Here is a 19049-nt window from a genome sequence, read left to right as displayed (position 1 = left end):
GGTAGCATTTATAGAGGGAGTAGCTAGGCCACAACTCTGGAAGACAGATTATATTATCATGCCCTGTTTTACAGGAGGAGAAAATAGTTGAAGAGAGAATTTATCCTTTAAAAGCTAGGACGTAATAGAGTTGAGTATATTGCATTATCCTGATCCATGTGCCATGTCTTTTGTCCACAGGGACTCATCAAGCTCTGGTGTACGTGTTGGCCAGTTCTGAAATCTTGTTGGAATTCTACGTGGACAATTAGGGAATGGACCGTTTGGGTTCCTTTAGCAGTAAGTATAGTGGGGATATAAGTCCCATGTAAAATTGAAGTGGAAGTTGATCAAGGAAGAAAACACTTGAAGTAAAACATTAAAGCCCCGTGAATCTAACCTTGAAAAAACAGTAGTATCAAATCAACCAATACTTACCAATTGCTCACTGAATATATGACACAAGACATATCTGACCTCTATAAGAAAACTAGCAAAGAATGTACAGATGTACTTTATACAATTGATGTATGTATATGTATGGATTGTGAAAAGAGTTGTATGAGCCCCTAATAAAATGTTAAAAAGAAAAAGAAAACTAAATGTAGATGGACCAGGTATAAGGACAACCTAAAATTGGACTTTAAAAGCACTGATTTCTCTTTAAGACCAATAAATGTCCCTGATAGTATAAAAGAAATTGATTCCTCCTAAGTTCACCCCCTTTGTAGATGGGATGCATGTTCTAAGAGTAATCTATAATTTTTTTAATGTACAGCGAATGGTACATGTGTGAAATTTAGGCAATTTCAACTACAAAGAAAAAAATTAGACTGTTACTTGATTCTAAAGAGATTTGACATACTGTATATACTCATGTATAAGCCAAGTTTTTCAGCATATTTTTAATGCAGTTTTTGTGGTAAAGTGGGGTGTCTTGGGTGGCATTCAGTTCGGCTTATACTTCAATACATACAGTAAAAAGAAACCCCATTATTAGATGTTTAGTGGAGTCTCAAAGGACTCCACTTTGGGTATTGTTTGCACATCAGCAATTTTGAAAATGGCCTTTACTCTCGGGGAGTCCTGAATGGCACAGAATACCGTAGTTGAACTTCACTACCGAAAGATTCGTAGTTTGACTCTCCCTGCTGTTCTTCAAGAGACAGGCTTAGTGATCTGCATCCAGAGGCAATAGTCTTGAAAACTGTATAATGTGGTTCTCCACGTGCACACAGGGTCACCAGTTGGAATCAATTTGCTGGCCCCTGTGAAAGGAGACGTCGAACAGTGTAAGATATGACAAAATAATAATAAATTACCAAGGGTTCATGAGGAAGGCGGGAGCGGGGAGGGAGGGGGAAAAATGAGCTGATGCCAGGGGCTTAAGTGGAGAGCAAATGTTTTGAGAATGATGAGGGCAACGAATGTATAAATATGTTTTAAACAATGTATGTATGGGTTGTGATAAGAGTTGTATGAGCCCATAATACAATGATTTTTTTAAAAGTGAAATGATTAAAAAAAAAAGAAGATAAATGTGATGGCTACTAACTAATATTTATTTTTGAGTGGCACAAGTAGTCTTGTGATTGCTGTTAACCTACCGTATATACTCAAATATAAGCCGACTAGAGTATAAGCCGAGGTACCTAATTATTACCTGGGAAGCCAGAAAAACTGATTGACTCGAGTATAAGCCTAGGGTGGAAAGTGCAGAAGCTATTGGTGAGTTTTCAATAATCAAAACAAATGAAAATAAAATTACTAAAAATTGAGACATCAGTGGGGTAATGTATTTAAATATTTATTTTAAATAAAAAACATAAAAGGACAAGCTATTTAATATTAATAAACCAGCATAGTAAGTGGAAAATAGGCTCAACAGTGATACCTTAAGAGTTCTATTCCCTGAGCTCAATCAGCAACCAAGCTAAAATGTAAAGAGTTAAAATTCTTCAAAACTGGATTCCTCATAATCATCCATATCCCAGTGCAGAGCTTCAGCTGGGGTGAGGTCATCATAGACGCTGTCCTCACTGAGCTCGCTGTCATCACCATCACTGCTGTCATTTTCATACAAGGCGCAGTCTTCACTGCCATCCACTGCATTACTAATACTACATTTCTGGAAGGCACGTCGCACCATGTCTTCTGGAATGGCTGCCCATGCATCTCGAACCTACTTTGCTATTAACTCTGTCAGGCTTCATGAGATTTCCTCCTCTTGTTAGTCAGGCTTGACCAAATGACATCCATTCATGCCACATCCTTCGCACAAGGTCTTTAAAAGGTTTGTTCAAAGATACATTCAGTGGCTGCAGTACAGATGTAACCCCACCTGGAATAACGGCTAAAGTAACTTGACTAGATTTTGCCAATTTTTTTCTCTCATCCGATAGGTAGGCGCTGAACATGTCCCAAACAAGTAACTATGGCTTTTTCTTTAAGGCTGCTCCTGGTCGTCAGTTCCAAATTTCTTCCAGCCATTTTTTCGTTCCGCCTTCATCCATCCAGCCTTTAACATGTGCACGCACAGTAATTCTTGGTGGGAAATTGATCTTTTTAGGCAAGGTCTTTCTTTTAAAAATAATGGCAGGACGCAGCTTAGTTCCATTAGCCAAACATGATAGAACAACTGTAAAGTGTTGTTTTTTTTTTCATTTCCTATGGTTTTGAGAAAAATGTTTTTTTCTCCTAAACTTGCCACAGTTCTGTTGCTTGGGAGATCAAAAGTCATGGCAGTTTTATCCATATTCCCAATATCTGCCAGGTCATAATTATAAATCCTTTTTTTATAATAAATGACTGGAATGACATAATGTTTTCTTCAGGTTTTATGGCAATTTCTGGGAAATCTTTGTTCTCTGTCTCAAACATAGTAGGCCAAACCTATTCATGAAGCGGGTACACCATCCTGCTGATGCAGCAAATTTTTCAATGCCTGGTGCTTTATATTTGTCATCCTTAGCCATTTGTAGAGCATGTATGTGGATTCCCATGCATGTTACGCAGTAACCATTTTGATGACACTCCATAATAACCCATTTATGCAATTCACTCTCTAGAGCCCCATAAAAAGACGTTAAACCACTACAAGCTTTTAGCTTTTGGAATCTGTTCCAAGTCAGGCTTCATTTTCTGCCACTTCCTCGCTTGCTTTTCGTCAACACAGAATTCCCAACTTGCAATACTGTTATTGCTCTCTTCTGCTCTTGACACAACCTTCATTTTGAAACCAGCCTCATATGACCGGCATTTTTGTTTTGGTTCAAGAGTATCCATTTCTAATAGGATAAAAAAACAAGACTTTGTAAAAGAACTTTCATGGTAATGCCCACCCCCTGCGACTTTGACGTGTTAGCCGGGAGGAGAGGAGGGGGAGTCCGTGCAGGCAGTTCAACTGCCGGTGTAAGTGAATCACTACGGGTACTTCTGTGAATTGGAGCCATCCACATGATAGGACGGCTCTGATTGGTTAGATGTGAGTAAACATTCAAAGCCCTGAAGTGTCAGCAGGGCTTTGAATGAACAGCAGGAGGAACCACAGTCACCCAGGAGATAATGGGCCCTCGTCCATTACCTGGGGGAGGGGCAGCGAGATGTTACACCTTTGCTGGGGTACCACTGACCCATGTATAAGCCGAACCCCAGTTTTTCAGCACATTTTTTGTGCTGAAAACCCGGCTTATACACAAGTATATATGGTATATGTTGGTAGTTCAAACCTACCCAGATTCTCCTTGGAAGACAAGCCTGGTGAACTGTTCTATAAAGATTACAGCCAAGAAAAGCTACCACACAGGATAGACTGAGTCAGGACGACTGCAAGGTGGCTGAAGACAGCAATTTACTCTTGCCACTCTCCCATCCTATTGGGCATTGATAGAAGGTTAAGACAGAATGGGCTCTTCAGGTACACTTCTGTAGTTCAACATTCATTTTACATCATATGGAGAAAGAACCTAGACAAATCGGCCCAATGCTGGGAGTTTATAACCACCTCTCTGTTAAATACAGTTTGAAAACCTATTTGGGGAGAATTTCAGACTTCACAGAAAAGTTGGGAGACAAAGAACAATACATTCATGTACCTTTTATCCCATTTGCTTTGTTGTGTTCCCTGTCTATAGATAGGAGACCAATATGGACAACACACACCATGGCTTCTTTTCCCTCATTATTTGAGGGTGACATGTATTATGGCCCTTTATCCCTTAATACTTTTAATATTCATTTATGAGCAGGAATTTTCTATTATATCATCCCCGTAGAGTTTGTCACTTTACCATCTGCTTTTTCTAGTGCCCTTCAGGGGATTTTTCCTTCCAGGACAGGATCCAGTTCCGAGTTAGGGCTTTCTTTTTTAATCTTAATTTTAAAACATTATTAAAAGACCATCTTAATTTTTGAATATTTTACCATAGGTCATGAATTAAATTTCCCTACCTCACCTCTCACCCACTCCTACTCCAAATAGTGTCAGCTTGACTAAGCCAGATTCGCAGTGTTTTGGCAGATGCACAGTGATGTATAATCATTCCCAGGTGATCTGATGTACAGTAATTGTTACTGTTGGGTGCCACTGAGTCAGTTCCAAGCCACGGCAGCCCCATGCACAACAGAAGTCCTCACAATTGTTCGTGTGCTTGATTGCCTTACATCCACTGCATCAGGCCTCCTTTTTGCTCCTCCTCCACTTCATCAAGCCATAATACCCTTCTCCAGAAACTGGTGTCTCCTGACACGTCCAAATTACTGTGACATGCAGTCTTTGCCATTGCATCTAAGGAGCGCTCTGGCTGTACTTCGAGACAGATTTCTTTATCTCCTTGGCAATCTATGATACTTTGAATATTCTTTGCTGGCACAATTCAAATGCATCGATTCTTCTTCTGTCTTCCTTATTCAGTGTTCAACTTTCACATGTCTGTGGCGATTGAAAGTACCATACTTGGATCAGATACACACCTTAGTCCTCAAAGTAACATCCCTTTTATCAATACTTGTAAGAGACCTTACACAGTAGAGTCACTCAGTGCAGTGCATTGCATTGTTCCATCTGGATTGCTGCTTCTGTGAGCAGTGATTGTGGATCCAACTAAAATGAAATTCTTGACAACTGCAGTCTTATCTCCAGTTATCATGATGTCACCTATTGGTCCAGTTGTGAGGATTTTGGTGTTTGCATTGAGTTGTAATCTATACTGTAGACCACGTGCTTCAAGTCCTCACTTCCAGCGCGCAAGGTTGTGTCACCTGCACACCGCAGGTTGTTAATAACAGAGATCAGGTCCCATATTTCAGTGCCGTTGTCTTCTCCCCTCACCCACCCGTTTCCCTCTTGCTTTTACTTTTGAACGCTCTAGCCTCCTTTAGACTGAAATATTTCCACAGCCTTACATTGCCTTGTCTGACTTGGACACTGAAGAATACAGGCCTTGTCTTTCTAGAAATTTGTCAGTTTGAGCTTCCCACCAATCTCCCTCTATCCTCACCTTACCCCCTTTATATATTCAATTTCTGTTGTTTGGTTTAACTGCCTCTTCTTTTGTAAAGCAGGTATGTATATGTTTTTTTATATCTCACAGAAAAGATAGCATACTGTTTGTGCTTTTTCTACCCCTCCATCATCCCTATAATTTTTTAACATTTTTATATCACTCTTGCAACCATGCTAAAGCTTATTCAGCTAATATCCAATGCTTGAACATTCAGTAGTTTACAATTACAAATGATATTTGCTGCATAACTTTGTAGGTATTTTTGAGTTGTTCCTATATTGTTCCATATTCATGGAAAGTTCTCAGAAGTGGGATTACTAGATCAGAAGACACTCAGTTTTGCTTAGATATTGCTAAATTCCCCTCTAGGGGCTCTGCCATTTTATATTCCTACCAACAATATGGGGGTGGGAGAGAGGCTTTCAAACCATTTGTGGAAAAATTCCATAGTCTTTTAATTCCATTTCCTATGAACTTTAAGCATCCATTCATATATAAGAATGCTTCTTTCCCCACAGCCACACTAAGAGAAATCCACTCACTCGGGATTTTGCCAGTCTAGTGCTTGAGAGCTAGCTCAGTAGAGCTTTCATTTTTACTTCTCTATGAAGCAGAGTATCACTTCATAGGATGAACCATTTTTATGTTTTTAGTTTTGGTCTATGTATAGGTTCTTCTCAATGTTACTCATCATCATGAATCACATGACTGAATGCCTTTGGATAATAAGACGCATGTACACATCTTTCTGGTATTCCCTGCTTTCGGTCAAGACCTGATGTCAGCAGTGAGATCCCTGGTTCAGTGTCCTCTTTTGGATCCAGCTGGAATTTCTTGCAGTTGCGTGATGATGTGCTGCTACAATCAATTTTGAATTTTTAAAATTTGTATGATATATTAATGATATTCAATAATTTACATGTTTTGTTAGAACCTTTCTTTGGAATGAGCACAAATAATGGAATTTTCCAGTCTGTTGGCCAGGTAGCTGTCTTCAGCTTTCTTGGCTTATCCCTTGAGTTTGCAGCACTGCATCAATTTGCTGACGCACTTCTGTTGATATTCTGTTGGATCCTTGTTTCATGCATCAGTGCTTTGAGTGAGCGTGGAATTCTTCCTTCAGTGCCATTGGTTCTTGATCATGTACTACCCTCATGAAATGGTTGAACATTTATTAATTCTTTCTGTAATTTTTTCATCTTTTCATGCTTTTTGCATCATGATATTTTCCCCATAGAATCCTTCAAAACTTGAGGCTTCAATTTTATTCATTTCTTTCAGTTTGAGAAATGCTGAGCTCTTTTGGCTTTCTAACTCTAGGTCTTCACATGTTTCATTAAATAATTTGCTTCTTGAACAGCCCTTTGGGATGTTTCGCTCAGCTCTTTTACTTTATTCCATTTGCTTCAGCTACTATACATTTGAGAGCAAGTTTCAGGGTCTCTTCAGACATCCCCTTTGATTTTTTCTTTTTTTTTTTTTTTTTTGCCTTTTAAACCATTTTATTAGAACCTAATGCAGACATTACAACACCATGCTATATAGTTCAGTGCAGTCAAGCAGTATTGTACAATCACTACCACAGTGTCTCAGGCCATTTTCTTCCTACTTGTACCCCTTGGTACCAGCTCCCCATGACCCACCCAGCCCCTCACACCCTGCCGTCTTCCCCAGGAGTGCTTATTCTAGTTATTGTCTCGATAGATCCATCTATCCTGGGTTTATATACCAAAAAATAAAGGAAAATACTTAACAGTCAAGAAGGCTACCAAGAATGTCAAAATACAAGAGGTAAACCCCAATATGAAAAAAAAATACCAATCACAAAAACACTGGAAATTAGATCAAGCACAAAGTGTTTCAAAAGGGAGGCCAGATGACAAGGTGTTCACTGTCACTTTCACTATTAGGGTTGTGCCTATAGTCCCTCCACACCAGGTTATTTCCATCCCTCAGTTATGGTGAGAGGGAAATCACCAGGGGCTTATTTCTGGTGTGGATCCTACAAATGTATTTTGGGCCCCCACTGTCATCCATAGCTTTCTACACACTGGAATCTCATCATGTAAGCTCTGACACTGTTCCTTCCTTTGGATTTGCATTATATAATTTACAATCCTTGGATTAGAGCTATTGGTGTGCTGCTTTTATGTGGGCTTAGTTGACTTCACGCTTAGATGGCTGCTTGTTTGAAACAAGCCTTTAAGACTTCCAGATGCTCTTTCTGGTAGCCAGACACAATCTGATCTCTTCACCACACTTTGCTGTAGTGCCCATCTCTTCCTTGCTTCCTTCATGAGGGTGAGTATCCAGCAGAGCCATGTGATTAACAACTAATTGTTCTTAGAGCTAGGATTAAGTGTGAGCCCCCAATCCATTCCTGAATCTATTTTCTATCTGTCTCTGGCTCACCATAGAAACATCTTTGTTATTTTAGAGAATCTTATTGATCATCTTGGAGCATAGGGTCTTTCTGCTAATTGTGTCATTGATCTACCCCATGGTAATAATTTTAAAACAATTGAGAAAGGGAGACTGAACAAATATAGGCTAACTATAAATTGCAATACATAGATTATTGATGTATAAAATAATTCCATATGTGACTGGACACTATTTACACAAGCATCGGGAGTTGGTGGTGAGGCAAAACTTACAATAATCATTGACAATGTCAGACATAGATCTGCCAAAATAATACATATCTTAATACAGCAAGTAGGGCATTGAAGAAGTAAATATTAGTCTGCCTACCGACAGTTCAATACTCTTGGTATAGTTGTCATCTGCTTCTTCACACACACTGTAGTTTCTTTTTAATGATCTTTTGTTTTATTCATGTGTGTTCTTATCATCCCATTAATGCATCTGGTCTTCAGTGATTAGTGCATCATACCTGGTCTTTAAAATCAGGTGGATGTGCCCAAGGTTGTATTTTTGTTCTTGTGAGCTTGATTTAATTTTTCTGACCTTCAACTTAGTCTGTTTTGGTCTGGAAGCTCCATACAAACCGGGCCAGCACAGGTGACCGTGCTGGTATTTGAAATACTACTGGTATAGCTTCCAGCATCTCAGTAACCCTCAAGCTCCTGCAATATACCAGAAGGAAAGATGAGTGGTGGAGACTCCTTGGTAAACAGAGATAACATTGAAGCTACCAGAGGTTTCATTTTACTTGGATTCACATCCACCACCACCACCACCCCCCATGGTAGTTACAGCCAGAAAATCAAATGATGTATTACATTGGGGAAATATGCTACAGAAGACAGCTTTAAAGGACTCAAAGTTGTCACTGTGAACATTAAAGTGCCTCTGACTCGACTTTTATTTACATTATTTTTTAATTGCTTCATATGAAGCTGGACAAGGAATAAGGAAGACCAAATAATGTCTTTGAGTCATGCTGTTGATGAATATTGAAAATATCATGAGTTGTCAGAAGAATAATCAATTCTTGGAAGTGTAGCCAGAATGCTCCTTAGAAGCGAAAATGGCTAGACTTTGTTTCATTGTTTTTGGCCATGCTGTCAGGAGGGATCTGTCTCTAGAAAAGGGCATTGTGCTTGTTAAAAGTACAGGGCTAATGAAGAAGGCTCTCAATGAGATAAATTGTTACAGTGGCTGCAACAATGGGCTCAAAGATAGGAATGATTGTTTGGAAGGTACAGAGTCATTTAGAACCAATTCAATGGCATCTAACAATGAACATCTACCTGTTTTTTGGCCAAGAAAGACTTTGATTTTTTTAACAATAAAATATTCATTATTTTAAAATTTGGTAAATATGTATGTACAAAAGCATTTGACATTTTAACGATCTTTGCCTATACAGTCGAATGATATTGTTTGTTGTATTTATTTTTCTTCTTGTAAAGGTATAATTCAGTGGGACAATCAGAAGAGGAAGGTGGGAATGATAAACACAACTTGAAAAATGTGGGGAGGGAAAAAAGGAAAATAAGGAGCTGATTTCAGGAACCCAAGCGGAAAGCAAATGATGAGGGCAACCAATGCATGAGTGTGCTTTACACAATTGATGTATGTATGAATTGTGATAAGAGCTGTATGAGCCCCAATAAAATGATTTTTTTTAAAAAGAAAAGAAAAATGTAAACAATGCCACTGAACTGGACATACAGAATTTGTTATAAGAGTTTGTTTTAATGCAGTTAAATTTATTAATCTCTTAATCCATCTGCATTTGACTAATTGGTTTTTAAAAAATGCTTTCCTATATTCTCAGGTGATAGAAAAGTTCTGGAATATTTTTTTGAAGGGCAGGGTATGTAACAAAAAACTTTTCCTGTACACTTGATAATTCTAGTTCTCGGAAGATACATATCCTGAAGAACATATATAAAATATACATACATTCAGGGATATTGATTTCAGTATTATTTAAAACAGGAAACACCATAATGTCCACCAATGGGGATTGACTGGATTAATTCTCAATCTTACCAGAACCAGTCATTTCTTTTTATATTTTTAAATCTATTAATACTGAGAAATTAAATACATAAACACAGCATACAGCTAATATTATAAATGTATAATATACCAAAGTATGTGTCATTTAAAAAAACTAGCATGGCCTGATCCAAATAAAAAATAAATAGGCAGTAACTTCAAGCAACAGAATGCAGTTTATATAATAAAATCCAGTGTTTCAGTATGTTCAGGTGTGACACCAGCCGAGGCAGTCCCCCACGATCCATTCATAAGTATGTTGGTTTTAAGTCAAACTTATAGGTAGGTTGGAAGAGGTGCTTATGGTTTTTATTTGGTGAAAGAGTCAAAGCCTTTCCATCGTTTTAAAGGTGCATGTGGAGCAAGTGAAGATGACTGTGAGGGAGAGCTTACTGTGATTAGGGCTTGCTTCAGTTGTCTCAGAGTGAGGGCAGCTCCAAACTTGGGGACTCACAATAGAGGACAATGGCTTACATCATCTTCCCATGTTTGTATCCATTTGTTGAATCACTGTGGATCATAACAAATGCAGAATGATTCACAGGTGCTGTGTTGGTGATTCCCAAATACCACAAGTTTCAATAACTCCTTGTAAATTCTGAGAGGATGGGGGGGCAGGGGGTGCACAAACAGAATCTCTAGAATATATGCCATCCTCTCCTAAAAAGATCCTCATTTAGTAACACTTGAAACATCTGTTGTGTTATATATATAGTTAACTTCTAGGCTCTTGTAACTCTGAACAAGTTTTTCACTACCTTGAGTATCTATTGGGATGTTTGAAAGTTGTGCAGGACAGACCAGTTCTGTTTTATGGGACTGTCTCGAGCATTGTAAAGTTTCCAGCCTCTCGGGTGCTGAAAATGTTTTGGAACTCAATAGAGGGGATGTGAGTGTACGAAATGCCATCAGGCGAACACTTTAAGATGGTTAATTTTAAGTTTTGTGAACTTTCCCTTATTTACTAAAAAGCCACCTCATTCTGATCAGTGCCTGAAGCTTTTTTAAAAGGAGCTGGAGGAAATAAAAGCATGCTGACATCAGTAAAGTCACAGAAGTGAGGAAAAGGATGATTTGGAAAAAATGGACACCTTGTGCTTAACATGAAATATGTGAATTTCATCCTATCACAATTTTGAATGTGAGAAGCGGGGCAGCAAATGACAGAAAGAGTTGTTTTGCTTTTGTTTTTTAACCCCTGTCACGTTCCTCCAAGTCTTCATTTAAAAACAGTGAAAAAAAACAATAATCGCAAGTGTGGAGAAAAAGGTGCCTGAAGTAATGTTTCTGAAATACCAGAAAATTTCAGGGAGAAGAATGAGAAGTGTCTTGCCTCAGGCTGACGGAAAGAAATGCCTTCATCTACTCCCGACTCCTGCCACGGATCACAGAAAGCAATTCACTCACTTGCTGTGACTCCAGGGCCGCGGGTTTGGGCCAGGAGTGACTTGTACTCGTTGCTTTAGCATTCTAGACGCATGATACTGCCGTTAGAACTGGAGACTTAGCGATTACTTCTGTGCTGAGCATGAAGAAAGGGCAAGAGCTTACCTGCATCGCAACACATATAATTAAAGGACACATATAAATTTTTATCATGGATTTCAGACATAAAAAATAACTAGATACAGGTACCCGAGGAGAGAGACACCAGATACATACATAGGCAAAAAAAATCATTGTCTAAAAATGAATTTAAGAAAAGCCATACAATGATATACTTTATTAAATGGATAAATGGAAAAATGTGTATGATATGTAAATTTATAACTAAATTTTTCCCCAAAATTATAACAAGATCTCATAATTAAGGTATAAGCTCCAAAAAGAAACCATCTGTAAATACTTATGTTTGCATTATATCCTTCCTTTCTCCCTGTTTTATAAAAATTAAAATAGGAGTGGTTACTTGCATGCCCACTACCTAGATTAACAATGTTAACAGATTTGCTTTATCTTTGTGGACATGTGTGCCCATGTTGCCCCTGCCCCGAACTATCAGGAAATAGGGTGTTGGTGTCCTGACAGCTCCAGGTCAAACTTGTTTGTACAGTATTCCGTAGGGGCCATTCTGTTTAGTGTTGTTTGGAGTAACGTACGTGAGTGTAGGAAGGAAGAAAATTGCCCTGAAGTAAAAAAGTTTTTCTCTTGTTTTCTTGTTTGGAATGAGCTCCCCGTGTCTCCATGAACTTGGCCACACAGCTGTGTGTTAGCAGGTCTTTGCCTTCTTGCTCTCCAGGTGGGATACAGAGGTTTTCTACTCCTGTAAAGAGTTGCTATGGGAAAACTAGAAAATATCTGACATTCTTCCGTATTGAAATAGAAGGTCAACAGATTGTTAAGGGCACTAAGGGCAGCTTAATGTGCATTGGAAAGTGATAGCAAATATCTTCTGTATTTTTTTAGAGAATTCTCAAAATTATGAATTGCGCCATCCCTACACATCATTAAACCGAAGCTTTGTCAGGGTGGTGGGCAGGGGGTGGCGGTGGGGGCAGGAGTTAGCAGTTTCAGAGTCCCACAAGGGACAGTCCTGTAGGGTCTACCCGGTCCTCTAGGGTCACTGAGTTTTGGCTGTGAGGTAATCATGATTTGACGCGAGTGTCCTTGTTTTCTCTGTTCTAGATAACCCCTCGGATAAGCCCCCTTGCAAAGGCTGCTCCTCCCACCTCACGGAGCCCTACATCAAGTGCGCAGAGTGTGGGCCTCCTTCCCTTTTTCTCTGCTTGCAGGTAACCAACAAGGAGAGGCTGTCCTCGCCGAGCTAGCTTGGTTTCTGTAGTGAGTTCAATTACTGATTGCTCAGGAGGGCTGTACCTCATTAAGTCTGTTTCTTCCTGTCAATCCTCCATTGCATAATTTACCAGTGAATGTTGGGGAATGAAGCCGCCGAATAAGAGTATGTTGAATATTCCACATCTGTGCATCACCTTTCTATTTAACCACTTCTTGCCAGTGGGTTTAAAGGATTAGAACCACAGGAAACAGAGCTGGAAGATTGTTCCTGTTTACTGTCTTATTGAAGAGCAATATCTGGGTAGGTGACAAAGCAACAAACCATGTTGCGGTGCTTAAGACTAATTACAAATGTTACTCTGAATGATTTACATGAATTAACTTGTATAATCACCACTATAAACCCTATGAGGTCAGGGGATGAACAACGGAAAAGTGGGTGAAGGGAGATGTCAGACAGTGTAAGACATGACAAAATAATGATTCATAAATTATCAAGGGTTCATAGGGGAGTGGGGAGGGAGGGTGAAAAAGAGCAGACACCAAGGGCTCAAGTAGAAACCAATGTTTTGAGACTGATGATGGCAAATGATGTATAAATGTGTTTGACACGATGGATGTATGGATTGTGATAAGAGTTGTACTAGCTCCCAATAAAATGATTTTTTTTAAAAAAATTCTACTCCCCCAAAAAACCACTATGAGGTCTTACTCCCTTTTTGTAGGTGAAGCAATGTTAGATAACTTAGACCCAAAGTAACAAAGCATATACCATATTTTATCAGATCCAAAATGCCACTGATTATTTCATAATTTTTTAAATGGCTGATGGAAATAATTTGCTTTAGACATTGGAGTGCTAAACCTTCAAGGTAGCTGGTTCAAATCCACCAGCTGCTTCACGTGAGAAATATGAGGTCATCTGCTCCTGTCAAGCTTTATAGTCTAGGAAACCCTATGTAGGGTGACTGTGAGTTAGATTGAATTGATGGCGCTGGTTTTTTTGTGGATAGGGATGGTTTTGTTTTTTTGAGGTAGGGAGGGGAGAATTAGGGTTTCAATTATAAAATGAATTCTGATTGTTTTAAAATATGAAAACAAAATGTGTTTTAGAATTGCTGAGGTGTGGCAGGTGTGGAACCAGGATTCATATGTAAGCCATCTGATTACGGGACATGTGCTAGTATCAAAGGAGGGTTGGGCCTAGAAAAACTCTTTTTTTCACATTGCCTTTTTCTTTTTGAGGGCCATTAAAAAGCTATGATCGTGCATATAGGAGGGGATCTTCAAAAGCTATGGAAAGATTCATCTTCTCATTCCATTTTTCCGTGGGCTTTTTGAAGTCCTGATTACCTCCGGGAAAGCCGTGGGGGCATAGCTGAGTTTTAAAGTACCCATACTACCTCCTCACCGATGAGAACGTTTCACAAAGTAACTTGTTGGTAACTTAATTTTCCTTTCTTTTGCAGTGTTTTACTCGAGGATTTGAGTACAAGAAACATCAAAGTGATCATACTTATGAAATAATGGTAATGAAGATTTTTGGGATTTTTGTTGTTGTTGGTAATGAAATTTTATGGAAGTTTTATTCCTTTTTCAAGTATTCTATTCTGGGAATAGATCTTTGTTGCATCTCCAAGTACCTTTTCCGTCCTTCTTCTGAATTTGATAATCAGTACTCAGTACTTTCTTTTAGTTTTGTGGCTCTACTAAGGTGTTTAAGTCCAAAACCAGTTTTATAGTATTCAAATTTCAAAATAACTTTTAAAGGATATACTTTTAAAAATTTACTGATAGGAGAGGGATTTTTTTAAAGACTTGTTGATAAACATAATAGCAACTATGTTGTTAATGTGCTTTAATTTAGCTAATAACACCTGTATGCCATTCATGTGAGCAGTAGAGTTTATGTCTGGACTCCATCTCCCTGCTTTTGGAAATTTGTTACCTTTTGAGAGCTATAAAATGAACATACAGCATGTAAAAGAAGAAAAGAGAAAAAAATGATTAGGGCAAAGACTGTACAGATGTGCTTTATACAATTGATGTATGTATATGTATGAACTGTGAAAAGAATTGTATCAGCCCCAATAAATTGTTAAAAAAAAAAGAACATACAGCAAATGAGATCATTAGTACATAAAATCACATTGATAAGACAGACTGGTTTTTAAGCCAAAATAAAACTTAGCTGTAATTTGATTGATGGATGCTGTTTTCACCTGTAAAGAAAAGAGGAGAGGCAGATGTCGGTGGTAATCTTTTAAATTCTGTCCAGGACCAAAGTAGCCAAAGTAAATTTTTGATCTGCTTGAAGGTGTATGAGGAGGCTTCAAAAAGTTTATGGAAAATTTAATTTTAAAATAATGGAATTTTCTCACAAACTTTTTGAAGCCACCTTGTATACCTTTGTCATCTTTCAAGGTATATTAAACACATAACGTGTTCACCAAGTAGTTTTATGACATTTGCTCTCCCACATAGTTTTTCTTACAGGAAGAATGTTGGCAGGTATCTGCTCGACAATAACAACGTAGGAAGAATCAGTTGGTGCTGTGTTAGTTTTGTATTGCTAGTACTATACCAAAATACCAAGAATTACCTGGCTCGAAACAAGTTTATATCTCACGGTTCTGTAGAAGTCAGGTAGTCTTGGCTGGTTTGCTTTAGTGCTACAAGGCTGAAAGCAAGTTGTTAGCAGGCTCGTATCTGGAGGCTCTGAGAATCCAGGTCCATTCAGGTTTTGGGGGGAATTCAATTTTGTTTCAAAAGTTTCAATTGAAACTTTTGTGTCCATACTAGCTATTGACTGGGTGCTGTTCTCCTTTCTAGAGGGCGTCTCATTCCTTTCTCTATATTTAAAGCCAGCAACTGTGGGGTGACTCCATGCTGAGGCCCCTCCTCTCTTCTCTGATTGGCTCCTCTGGCGCGCTCTTCTACCTAATATAGACTCATGATTTCATTGTGCTCGCCACCTGGGGGAACTAGGATTGGCTCCCTAGTTGAAGGCCAGCTGAGTAGTAACCTTAGCTTCAGCTGAAGAGTCCCTTTATAAAATGTATGATTGGTAAACCAGGGAGGCATACCACAGCAATTTATCGACTTTAATTTCTTAAAAATCACGTTAGACAGGGCTGATCAGTATTGTTGAATCACACCATTTTTGAAGTCTTGCTGCGTTTCTAGGCCTATACTGCTAAGTGAGATCTTGGACCATAATGAATTAATCAAAGAAATTCTAAGTCGTAAACTTCTTAGCAACCAACCGGCTACCCTTCCCTAAACTTTATCTAAACACCTCCCTTATTTTCATTAGTATCTTCACTAAGTATGACTTAATAAAATTTCCCCATTTTTTGTTAATTGCAAAATCAGTGAAGAATTGGTGGAAATGTGGGGTTCCTATGGTCAAAGTTCATTTCACCAAGGTTATCAGATCACTAGAAAGCTGACTGATTTTTCTCTATTCCTGTAAGAATGCCTAGAACCACAGGTAAATTTATGTTTTCATTAGAAAAATAATCCTTTGAGGGACAATTTAGTTTTGCTTGGGTAGGCTGGTGAGCCATGCTCACCCACTGTAAGAAAACGAACCATAGATTCTCTTGAGCAATTCTGGACACCATTGCCTCTGCACAGCGCTAAAAGCGCTAAGTTTCACTCCCAAGTCCAATGAATTCTTCAGATGACATCATCCTTTACTTACATATTCAACATTCATACAAACACATTTTAGAATTCTGTCCTTTGGGAAGCTTTTGCAGGTTGGTGATCTTACTCCCCACTCCTTTTTGGCCTGCCTTTTTCATCTCCAGTGATTCTTTCGGAGGAACGATGACATTTTGCCTTTCTACACACGAAGCCACTAAAAACTTGAGTTTTTTGCACATGAACCCCAGATAACTTTAAATGGATACTTGTGTCATCTCACAGTGCTGTATTTTTAGGACTTACTCATGCTGTGGTGGGTGGTGCGTTAATCAAGATTTCTGAGTTCTATGCCTATTTTTGTCTTGTAATTCTTAGAACCTTGAATAAGTTAAGGCAGTGCCTTCTGCCACACCCTTTATATCAGTGGTTTTCAAACTTTAATATATAAGGATCACCTGTGAGTTTGTCAAATTGTAAATTCCTCTGATTCCGTAGAACTGAAGTGTGGTCCAAGCACTGAATAACATTAATTCAATTTTAGTAAAAACCTTTCTTATGCCCTTTTTGGGAATGGTAGTTAGGGGGCTGGAAAGTTTTTCTCCTTTATCTCACCATAAAGCTGATGAGAACAAATTCTATAACACTCTAAAAGACAATTGGGGGACTAACCTAGGGTCGGTAACAGAAGACTAAAGGAGCCTTAGTGGCATAGTTGTTACACATTGGGCTGCTTACCCAAGGCCAGCAGTTCGAACCACCAGCTCCTTCTTAAGAGGAAGATGAGGCTTTCTACTCCTGTAAAGAGTTACAGTCTTGGAAACCCAAAAGGGCAGTTTTACCTTGTGTATCGGGATCAACGTGATAGTATTGAGTTTGGAGTTTTTTAATAACTAGTTTGTCATATTTTTTATCTATGTAGTACTTGCCTCTAAGTGGTGCAAATGGTTATACACTGGACTACTAATCGAAAGGTTAGCAGTTCAAATCCATCTAGAGGCACCTGGAAGGCAATAGCCTTGAAGGCCCGGGGAGTTCAATCCTCCCTCCCTTCCTTCCTCCCTTCCTTCGTTTCAGCAGTTCTCATTTTTCTGTAGCGTGGGTCACCATGAGTTGGTGGTAGCTCATCATGTCAACTTCCCTCCCACGATGGGTTTCCTACACCAGACCATACAGAAGCCCTAGTAATGTTTGTTATCCATTTTACTCACAGAATGATAGGGGATAGAGCTACAAATTGCTTAAACCTTTCATGACCTCGTTATTATTTCTTCGGTCACCCAGAAGTAACATTTGTACAGGAAAGGCAGGATAGCTGCTTGATCATTTCCTTTTATACTAGTTTTAAAATATAATTAGACTATCATCCTTGGAAAATTTAGAGTAGTTGAAGTGTTTCAATTCTTTGCAATTACTATCTTTATCAATGCCCAAAATGTTCCTGTAAATTGGCTCCTGAATCCCTTAGCCGTAATGACACTTGTATTCTCTGCTTTCTGTTAAAACAAGTTGCTTCAGAACTGGTTTTGTACTTTTTCTGATTCAGACTTGGAATCGACACTTTATTTCAGGCACGCTGGTTCCTTTTGGTGGGAAATGGTGTGCAGAGACTGGGGACCAGACGCTGCTACTAAGTCGCCGTCTCTAGAATTGCTTTTGGACTTTCCCAGTGGGTCGAGTGTGTATGGAATTGAGTAGTGCTGTCAATTTCAACTCCACTGCACGACAATCATTTTTTTTTTTTCACAAGAGAAAAGCTTGTAGTTAGTTCGGGGATCGTTTGCTGGCCCTTAGGAGCGTTTTCCAGTCCAGTCTGTTGGGGCACCACGCCCTGGCACCAAAGTCCACTTTCAGCATTCCCTGGGGACCTTGCCACTCCATTCCCTTGCTGTTCCGCTGCACTCCCCCAGTGATTTGCCTCGGTGTGGTGGGATCAGGTCAGGTGCAATTCCCACACTGTGTCTCCGGTGCTGTCCCCTGTATCGCCCTTAGTCACTGAGGGGCATCATGTCTCATAGTAGGGCCAGCCATGTTGTTCTCTCTGTGGACAATCATTTTTTAAAGTCAAACCTCTTTAATTATTATACCTGTCATCTTTTTTTTATTTCGTGCCAAAGTCCCACTTGCCAATGTGGCAGTAAAAGCATTTGTTAGCTCTACCCCCATGACACATTCATATATGAGGGGGCTTCAAAAAGTTTGTGAAGAAATAGAATTAAAAGTAATGGAATTTTTTCACTTGCTTTTTAAAGAACCTGTCTAAAATAATTTCAGAGTAACTACACTAACACTACTGGAAACAATGTAAGATTTAGGGGTGGGAGGGTCAGTTCTTCTTCCATAAGGTATATCTTATGGAGGGACACACAGTATAATTCCAATGTTTTAACGTCACTTGGAATGGTTCCTTTCTGTGTGATTTCACCTCCATACTGATTCACAGGTTTATTTGTTAAGTCTATAACATAAGGAATACTAGAAAGATTTAGCTTCCATTTGTGGCTTTTCCACTATTCGTCCTTCCCCTCTAAGTAGTTCTTTTAATTTTTATTTTTAGGTGTATGATCTTTTTCTTCCATTAAAAAATGAATATACGAACATATTTATATTTACTTTTCCCTCATAGCTAAATGGGAGCATGCATATCTCTAATTATCTCACGCTTAACTCATCATTATCTCTACCTTTGTTACTAAGCTTAAAAACATA

The 19049-nt window shown here is 38.9% G+C and overlaps 1 protein-coding gene and 1 long non-coding RNA gene across 8 annotated transcripts in view; one reads left to right on the top strand and one right to left on the bottom strand.

The window, feature by feature from the left end:
* Positions 1–19049, top strand: part of TADA2A (transcriptional adaptor 2A) — a 65081-nt gene that overhangs the window by 6072 nt on the left and 39960 nt on the right. For 4 of the 7 annotated variants that reach the window (XM_075561448.1, XM_075561447.1, XM_075561453.1 and 1 more), the window contains exons 2-5: positions 181–279; positions 1218–1271; positions 12582–12688; positions 14162–14221. In XM_075561448.1, the coding sequence (XP_075417563.1) occupies positions 255–279; positions 1218–1271; positions 12582–12688; positions 14162–14221 (246 nt within the window). In that variant the 5' untranslated portion in view covers positions 181–254. The remainder of the gene's footprint in view (positions 1–180; positions 280–1217; positions 1272–12581; positions 12689–14161; positions 14222–19049) is intronic. The other 3 variants (XM_075561451.1, XM_075561450.1, XM_075561449.1) reach the window with 1 other exon arrangement.
* Positions 11508–19049, bottom strand: part of LOC142459670 (uncharacterized) — a 72313-nt gene continuing 64771 nt past the window's right edge. Inside the window, exon 7 of the long non-coding RNA XR_012786478.1 lies at positions 11508–14914. This is a non-coding gene — a long non-coding RNA (uncharacterized LOC142459670). The remainder of the gene's footprint in view (positions 14915–19049) is intronic.

This window comes from Tenrec ecaudatus, chromosome 10 (genome assembly GCF_050624435.1).
Source record: "Tenrec ecaudatus isolate mTenEca1 chromosome 10, mTenEca1.hap1, whole genome shotgun sequence".
Classification (NCBI taxonomy): domain Eukaryota; kingdom Metazoa; phylum Chordata; class Mammalia; order Afrosoricida; family Tenrecidae; genus Tenrec; species Tenrec ecaudatus.
This window is presented reverse-complemented; position numbering and strand designations above follow the sequence as displayed.